The sequence below is a fragment of the Haliotis asinina genome, chromosome 5, assembly GCF_037392515.1.
Source record: "Haliotis asinina isolate JCU_RB_2024 chromosome 5, JCU_Hal_asi_v2, whole genome shotgun sequence".
NCBI classification, from domain to species: Eukaryota; Metazoa; Mollusca; class Gastropoda; order Lepetellida; family Haliotidae; genus Haliotis; species Haliotis asinina.
This window is the reverse complement of record NC_090284.1, coordinates 64018529-64026805: the sequence shown is the minus strand read 5'-3', so window position 1 is coordinate 64026805 and position 8277 is coordinate 64018529. Positions and strand designations below refer to the sequence as shown.

Below are 8277 nucleotides of genomic sequence, written 5' to 3'. Positions count from 1 at the left end.
GCTTGTGACTGACGTCATTGGCCACAAAGATACGAAAGCACCTTAATTAGAAGGTATTCAAAGCCCCATCCTTTCGGACCTCCCCAAGTCCTGTATTCAGAGATTCAGACGTACATACGTGGAGACAGAAACAATGATCTTGAAAAATCTCATCTGCTTTACCACACTGATTTGTTTAAGTCAAGGGACCAGCATTAAAGAACAGAAGCGACTACTTCATTTTTTGCAAGACGACTATGAGCAGCAAGTGTTCCCTAGTGAGACCAGGATGGACTTACGAGTACAGTTCATGTTATCACACATTACTGAGCTCAATGAGTGGCAGCAGTCTATGACTACAAATGGGTGGTTTACCTTTTACTGGCTGGATGAGTCACTGAAGTGGAACATTTCGGATTATGGAGGGATGGACACGATTTGCATGTCAAGTGAAGACATATGGATCCCCGACATTACGCTCCTCAATACAGCCAACGAGCGTGAACTGATGAACCATCAGAAATCACCTGTTTGTGTCCATCATTCTGGAATGGTAGAATGGTTTCATGGGGACCTCTATCAAAGTTACTGTGACTTTGACGTTTCACATTTTCCCTTTGATACTCAGGTCTGCCATCTGAATCTATCCACATGGGTGACCAGAAATACATCTGTTCGTTTCATAGCTTCAATTGACAAAAGCAATGATTTAATAACAAATGTGAATGGACTTTGGAATATTAAAGCATTGACATCCACTACCGCTGATACGACATTTCCTCAGCTCATCATAAGCACAATACTTCAGCGTCGGGCGTCATATTATGTCCTCAATCTCATCGTTCCTGTCATGCTTCTCTCCCTTCTCAGCTCAGTGGTCTTTGCTCTGCCTGTACAATATGGGGATAAAGTGTCTCTATCCATGACGGTTCTCCTTTCATTCAGTGTGTTTCTGACTCAGAAGAGCAGCAATATGCCCCGGACATCCCTACAAACGTCCTACCTCACCATCTACATGACCCTGCTCCTCACTCTCAGTTCCCTTGCTGTGGCCATGTCAGTTCTCATCCTCAGGATCCATCTGAGGAAGGGAGATGTGCCTGCCGTATTGCAGAAGTTGGTTACATTATGGAAATTTGCACTGCGCAAACCACCAATGAGTGCAATAGAACCTGACGTACACGACACAGAGGTTGATGACAAAAATGAGAAGAAGTGTAATCCAGTGGCAACCTGGAAAGACGTGTCTCTTGCAACTGATTCACTATGTCTGAGATTCTTCTTTTTGTGTAATATTAGTTGTGGTGCAACTTTTTTCACCATTGTTATCGTTGCTTCGAATTATATGTCCCAAACGGATCTAACATAAGTCAGATTGGTCCATGACACAGTAGAGTAACTTTGACTGCTGGTAATCTGTAATCCATCTCTATGTTGTATTGGTCAGTATTGACTTTTTATGACAACTTTTATGTTTCAAGTTAATATTATGTGATATTCAGGTGATTCACTGTCATTCGTTGAGAGCTTTGTATAGCTTAAATATGTTACTGGTTGATATACATGTTGTTTTCTTCAGAATATGGTAAAAATGGTGCCAGTGTGACGTGAAGCATTAATTCACTGACTCTCTCACTCCAGAGTTAGTCAATCAGGGAATGTAACAATTGTTTATGTCACATTTTTACATGTATGGTTTCTTTGAATGATATATTACCAATTGTTCTACAAGGGTACGTGCCAAGTTTCGAACAAAACACGCAATTCACCAAATTCAGTGCTTACAAATATTGCTCAAATACATGAGCGATTTTTCATGACTGGCATTCCTGAGCCCCTTCGCAATTAGTTTGTGAATCCTTCACACAGATAAGATGAGAATACGTCCCGGAATGTAGTATACAAATGCTTTATTTATTGAATCATCTGACCAGTCTCCTGGCATACACCCCAACAGCATTGATCTTTCATTTGACATTGTATTAAAATTTCGTTTCATATTCTCAACGCTATTTGTAGTCACTAAGAAATGTTTGTAAAAGGCAAATATTTGCTGTCAAATTTAAAATATACTCTGTATATGACTAAAATTTATAAGCAATGGCCTGACGATGATTTCCTTAGTTTCCTAGTGAATTTAATTCGAAATCTTGTCATGATACATCTCTTCGAAGTAAAAACTAAAAGTAAAAATCACACGATTTTGTGAAGTACGAGGACTGGACCACACCCTTAATCATTTCTTTGTTTTCCTATTTGCAGTTAGTATTGAATATACAGTCTACATTTGTATTTGTAAGCTATGTAGCCCTGGACACATGAATATCCGGGTTAGAATTAATTGATCATCAGTAACCCATGCTTGTCGTACAGGGCGACCAACGGTATTGGACGGTCAGGTTCGCTGACTTGGTTGACACGTGTCATTGTATCCCATTTGCGTCATATCCCAGATGCTCATGCTGTTGATCACTGTTTTCTGTTCTAGATTCGTGACGTTAAATATTAACTAACTCACTCTGATCCAGATTTAATTATTTACAGACTACCGCCACATAGCTGGAATATTTGTGAATGTTGTGTGGACAAAATGATTCGCCCAAGCAACCCCCGTTCACGGACACTCAGTAACGTTCTCGCGAACGCATTTGAAACTGACACTTTTTCTGCTGGTTGTTTTCACTTCAGTGTTCTACTTCAGTGAGCAGTTACGTTTTGGTGGCTCTCTATATTATATTAGTGACTTTGCAATGTATTTGTGTCTAATTTGTAGACGTATGGTTGAAAACGTTAGAGATTGCACATTTGGTGTATCTTTAGTGTTGTGTCATATTTTTGGACACACTCTTGTAGTGTTGTGTTTGGACACGCTGTGATAGTGTCTTATTTGGACACTCGAATGGTGCCAAGTTTGAAGACGCTTCTGAATGTCATAGTTGGTATGTTTAAATATATTTGAGTATATTGAGGTTACTCATTCTCGGGAAAAACTGTGGAATAAAATTTAAGAAAAGTGCCCTTTTCTCATTTGACTCCGTATTTACCAGCTTCCACTACGTGCCTACTAAATTAACTCACTCCGTGTCCCTAACTTCAACTATCACATCTCGTTAATTCTCGCACGAAGACTGAACAAATTATAACCTCAAATTATAACCTCGTCATTGTGCTTTGCCTTTGGTTGTGACACTTGCCATAATATCATATTATGACGTTGTTGGATTGCTATTTGTGTGGTGGCATTCATGAACGTATCAATGTCTTTATCGTCTGAATGTAATTAACATGTTGTAATGGCGTCTGTTGTTCTGTAAACAACTTGCAAGATATTGTCTTTATCAACACGTGGCCGGTATGGAAATCAAAATAACATAATCACGTATTTTTAGTGTTGGGATCCCAGAATACACTAGCACAATTTCAAATACGACAACAGCAAACTGAAGTCATTTGTTTCTATGTTAGTACAGAAGCATAATAGTGAACTTGCTGAAGACTGTTTTTGTTATTTTCTCTTTTTTTTCAAATTACTTCTGAAAGTGTAAGGAATACATATAGCAGTGCACACAAACAACTTTTACATGCGAATATGACATAACTCTGGTATGCCCTTGAAAGCAGTTGGTCGGGAAATAACTTTTCACTACAGAGTTTTAGCCGTTAGGTCAGGATAACCAATGCAGTGACGTCAGATCTTGAAGGGAGGGCACTATAGAGGCTCACTCGACACAAGTACTTGTCACAAGCACTGTGTGAGTGAGTGAGTGAGTTTAGTTTTACGTCGCATGCAGCAATGTTCCAGCTATATGGCGGTGGTCTGTAAATAATCGAGACTGGATCAGACAACCAACCGCATGAGCATCGATCAGCGCAACTGGGAACCGATGACTTGTGTCAACCAAGTCAGCGAGTCTGACCACCCGATCGCGTTAGTGGCCTCTTACGACAAGCATAGTCGTCTTTCATGGCAAGCATGGGTTGCTGAAGACCTATTCTACCCAAGACCTTCATATATGAAGGATCGCCTCCATCTTCACTGTTCCGAAGCACCACTGGTTACCATTTCGGTTACCATGTCCCAACGATCTTGAACAAACCGTAATCGCCAAAGGAAGGCCAGGTACAGATTAGAAGGGTCATCAAAGATCTTCTACTGAACGATCATCACTAACAACCACGCTTGGAATGGTGATTACCATAGCGACACTGGAATCTGAAGACTTGGCAAAGATTACATTGGACTGACGGTTATGAGTTTGAAGGACTGTTGCGAGTGCTGAGTGTGATCTATGAAGCGCTTGATTCAAATGTCCTCTACGTTGATCATTGCTGTCCTCCATTAGGATAATCATGATGTTACTACAAGACCCGTATTTATGGATGACAAAGCCATGCCACGACACAGTGATAACTTACAATACTACTACCAAAGGGTTTGAACCGAAACAGATGATCTGCTTCTCGGGTCATGTTCATAATTAAGGGGTTCGACAAATGTCTTTTTGTGACTTTACTCTTGAAGTCGAGACATGCTCTATACGAAAGAAATACAGCTTTACTGCCTACTGTTTGCGCACACGGCTGATGTTAGCTGAAACATTCAACCTTGTAACAAATTAACTTTTTCCGAGAGGTATATATGTTGATTTATCTGTTCCACTATCTGTCTACCGTATCTCAGGGACGTTATGTCTGGCTACCCTTTCTATTCTATGGAAGCCGAAATTGATTTTCACTCGCACATTGTATAAACTTCTCAAGTTCTTCACAAACAGCTGGTCCACGACACAAAGTATGAGCGTAAAGGCACATTAGTTAGTAATGGGTCTATATGTGCCTGTTTTACATAACGTATTTTCCTAAATGGATCTCGCTGAAAGCAGTGTTGGTTGTTTCCGAATAGCATCTTACATCATTAAATGAAGATTGCGCATGACGAACAGGCGGAGGTCAGACATAACACTGATGTGCGCTTTGGCAGAAAGACGTATGACTGCCGAGATGAATTATCGTGAATTAGTTTCGCTCGCTGTGTTCTTGGTCTTTCTTACACAGATGAACTGCAACATGATTGATGAACAACACAGACTTGTGAAGCAGTTATCTAACATAAACAGTCGATTTGTGTTTCCCCGTAAAGTCAAAGAAGTGATTGACAATAAGTCATCAATATTCAATTCCATTTGATTCAATTAATTGAAATCAACGAAATGCACCAGACAATGGTCACCAATGCATATTTTCTCTTGCAGTGGATGGATGACTCACTGAAATGGAACAGCTCAGACTTTGGTGGACAAGATAATCTGTTTCTGTCTACTGATGGTGTATGGCTTCCTGACTTAATAGTGCAGACTGTCACCCAAAGAACGCTGTTTTGGGAACAATCTGGCCTTGTATTCGTACGTAACTCAGGATTAGTGAATTGGACTCCTGGTGATCTGTTCAGCACGACGTGTGACTTCGATGTTTCCTATTTTCCGTTTGACACACAGGTCTGTAACATATCACTCACCTCCTGGTATTCAGGAGCTAACAAACTTCGCCTTCTACCTCTGAAAAATCGATCCTTATTCATCAGGAGGAAATTCATTGTGGATTATTAAAGACATATCTGGGGAAATTGTTATGGAAGGATACCCTTTCCTTCGCATTGCCATCACCTTAAACCGCCGAGTTTCATGTTATATCTACAACCTGATAATCCCCATCACGTTGTTATCCCTTCTCAGCTCCCTGGTGTTTGCACTACCTATAGAGCACGGAGACAAAACGGCTCTCTCTATGACAGTTCTGCTCGCTTTCACTGTGTTCCTCAGTCAGATGACTAACGAAATGCCCAGGACATCCCTCCAGACGCCCTACTTCACCGTCTACCTCACCGTCCTCCTCGCTCTCAGCTCACTTGCTGTGGCAATGTCAGTTCTTGTCCTCAGGCTGCACCGAAGGACAGATGAAGTACCTTTAATATTGCAAAGATGTGTCACTGCCAAGAAATGGTGTTCTCGGAACAAAACAAAGAAGGAAGCTACATCAGATATGACGACGCATTCGGGGCATAACGGCAAATGGGTGAAATCAGAGGCCAGGGTGGAGTGGAAGGATGTTTCTCTTGTGCTTGATGCCTTTTGTTTGAGGATCTTCATGTTCCTCAATGTGGGCTGTATCATTGCTCTCTTGTTCATACTTATTTAACAGTATGAGATATTCACTCAGTACAAAGTCGTAAACCTTATATGGCGCTTTCGTTTCACGAGATTAAAAACTTCAATATATATGTCTAAATGTTTATCCCCATGAATATCATAGCCTACACTAAATATGCACTCGTATGCTTACCGTACAGGTGCACTGTAAACAAACTTAGCAATCAAGCAGTCAAACGTGCGACCGTTACGAAAACAACCAATGCAATTGAAGGCGTCTGTAAAATTCATGTAGGAATACTGGAAAGTTGTTTAATGTACTCCACCGAAACATGGCTGGAACGAAAGTGTGAATTCGGGATCAATAACTCTATCTGGATTTGGACAACCGATTCGAATGGACAGAGATCTTCAGACAAAGGAGACGGTAATGTGTTGGGGACTGTGTATGTATATGAACCAAACACGGTGTAGAAACCATATCTTGCTTGCGCGAAGGGTGTGGAAATAGTTTGTTTCATTCAGACCATTTTTCTTACCAAACGAATTTGGACAGGTACTTGTAACTATTGTATATATTCCATCATATATTTCCTCAAACAAAGGCGCTGATTCAATCACGTAAAAAATGCAAAAAATGAAAAATTTCCTTTTTTCTGTATGAAAAGAAAACTAAGAAAAATAAGGAACCTCTACATTGTCTTATAATTGATAATGCAGAAACTGAAAGTGTGGACCATGTTTTTTGTTTCTGAATGATGGGAGAGCTCCTCCAGTACAACAGGCAAGGACTCCAATAAGGTTCGAACACAATGTCGTCACGTAACATTCAATGTGTGATAGCGTGAAAGAGGAGGAGGGTTATGTATGTTATTGCAGTTGTCGGAGGTTACCAAAGATATTGGCATTGTGAGTCTACAAATTAAGGTCATACGACCATAGCTGTTAAAACTGCAACACGAGTCTACTTTGCGTTTCTCATGAAACAACACTTTTTTCGTTCACTTAATTTTTTTTTCGCATTTATATCTGCCATTTAATCACTGTTAACATACTGATAACATGATTGGTCGGTTTCTTGTTTTACGCCGCACGCCACGATATTTAAACTACATGACAAGAGAGAGTGAGTGCGTTTAGTTATACGCCGCACTCAGCAATATTCCAGCTACATGGTAGCACTCTGTAAATAATCGAGTCTGGGCCAGACAACCCAGTGATCAAAAGCATGAACATCGATCCACATAATACGATACCATGACATGTGTCAAACAAGTCAGCGAATCTAACCAACCGATCCCGTTGGTTACCTCTTACGACAAACATGGGATACTGAAGACCAATTGTAACTCCGTAGTTTCAAGGATCTTGATAATATTAAAAATACGGGGTGGGTTGTTGCATGTATACTCTTCAAAAAACGGTAGGGCATCCATCATGTGTATGTTGCATCATTTCACATTATCACAACACGCGAACACAATGCATGGGAAGCACGTGCACAACGTGGGAGCCTCCTACACGTGCATGGGGTGTCATTATGAATCTTGACGTTTTTCAGGCAGGTCGATAAATCACTCTAGACGAAATTTCAGATAATTTTCTTGCATCTGTGTATGGTCAGGGTTTTCCGAGTCAAATCATACACTATTGACTGAAAATTGTAAACCTGAAATGTTCATGTCTTACTCCAGTCACCGAACAAGGGGGATAACTGAACGAACAGCTTTGCTTTGAATGAAACCCATGTGGTGATGCATTCTCAAAATATCCATTATTATTGTATAAACATTGATTCAATCCCATATATCTCCCAACTTCGACAGTCGTACATTTATAGAACACATTCATTCTGCGAACAGAATTATGGTCTCTGAAAAGGGAAACCTGTTCGGTACTTATTACTAAACGGTGAAATTGAAAGCAAGCGGCCTCAGAGTTTTGGTTCAAGTAAAGATCCCCAGAACTCCAAACTCCAGGTCCTGTGTTTATTACGGCAGCAAGGTGAATGTAAATAAACGAAACAAATGCCATTAGCGATGTGCACTTATTTTCCATGGAGTTTGTGTTGGATATTTTTCACACACTGCATCAAGACAAAAATGTTATTCACAGACTTTTAAGATTTTCTAGTTTTTCATTGAGCATAACC

The 8277-nt window shown here is 40.3% G+C and overlaps 1 protein-coding gene across 1 annotated transcript; it reads left to right on the top strand.

The window, feature by feature from the left end:
* The first annotated feature begins 268 nt into the window (after positions 1-268).
* LOC137283960 (neuronal acetylcholine receptor subunit beta-3-like) lies at positions 269-6174 on the top strand. Its single transcript, XM_067815630.1, has 4 exons — positions 269-508; positions 941-1207; positions 5232-5523; positions 5615-6174. Exons 1-4 carry the CDS (start codon positions 269-271, stop codon positions 6172-6174), a joined length of 1359 nt encoding a protein of 452 aa, XP_067671731.1.
* The last annotated feature ends 2103 nt before the right edge of the window (positions 6175-8277 follow it).

Coding starts and splice junctions, on each gene's coding strand:
- LOC137283960 (XM_067815630.1), top strand. CDS start 269: ATGGACTTACGAGTACAGTTCATGTTATCACACATTACTGAGCTCAAT. Junction 509..940: donor TGAACCATCAGAAATCACCT/GTTTGTGTCCAT, acceptor TTTCTGACTCAG/AAGAGCAGCAATATGCCCCG. Junction 1,208..5,231: donor AGAAGAAGTGTAATCCAGTG/GCAACCTGGAAA, acceptor TTTCTCTTGCAG/TGGATGGATGACTCACTGAA.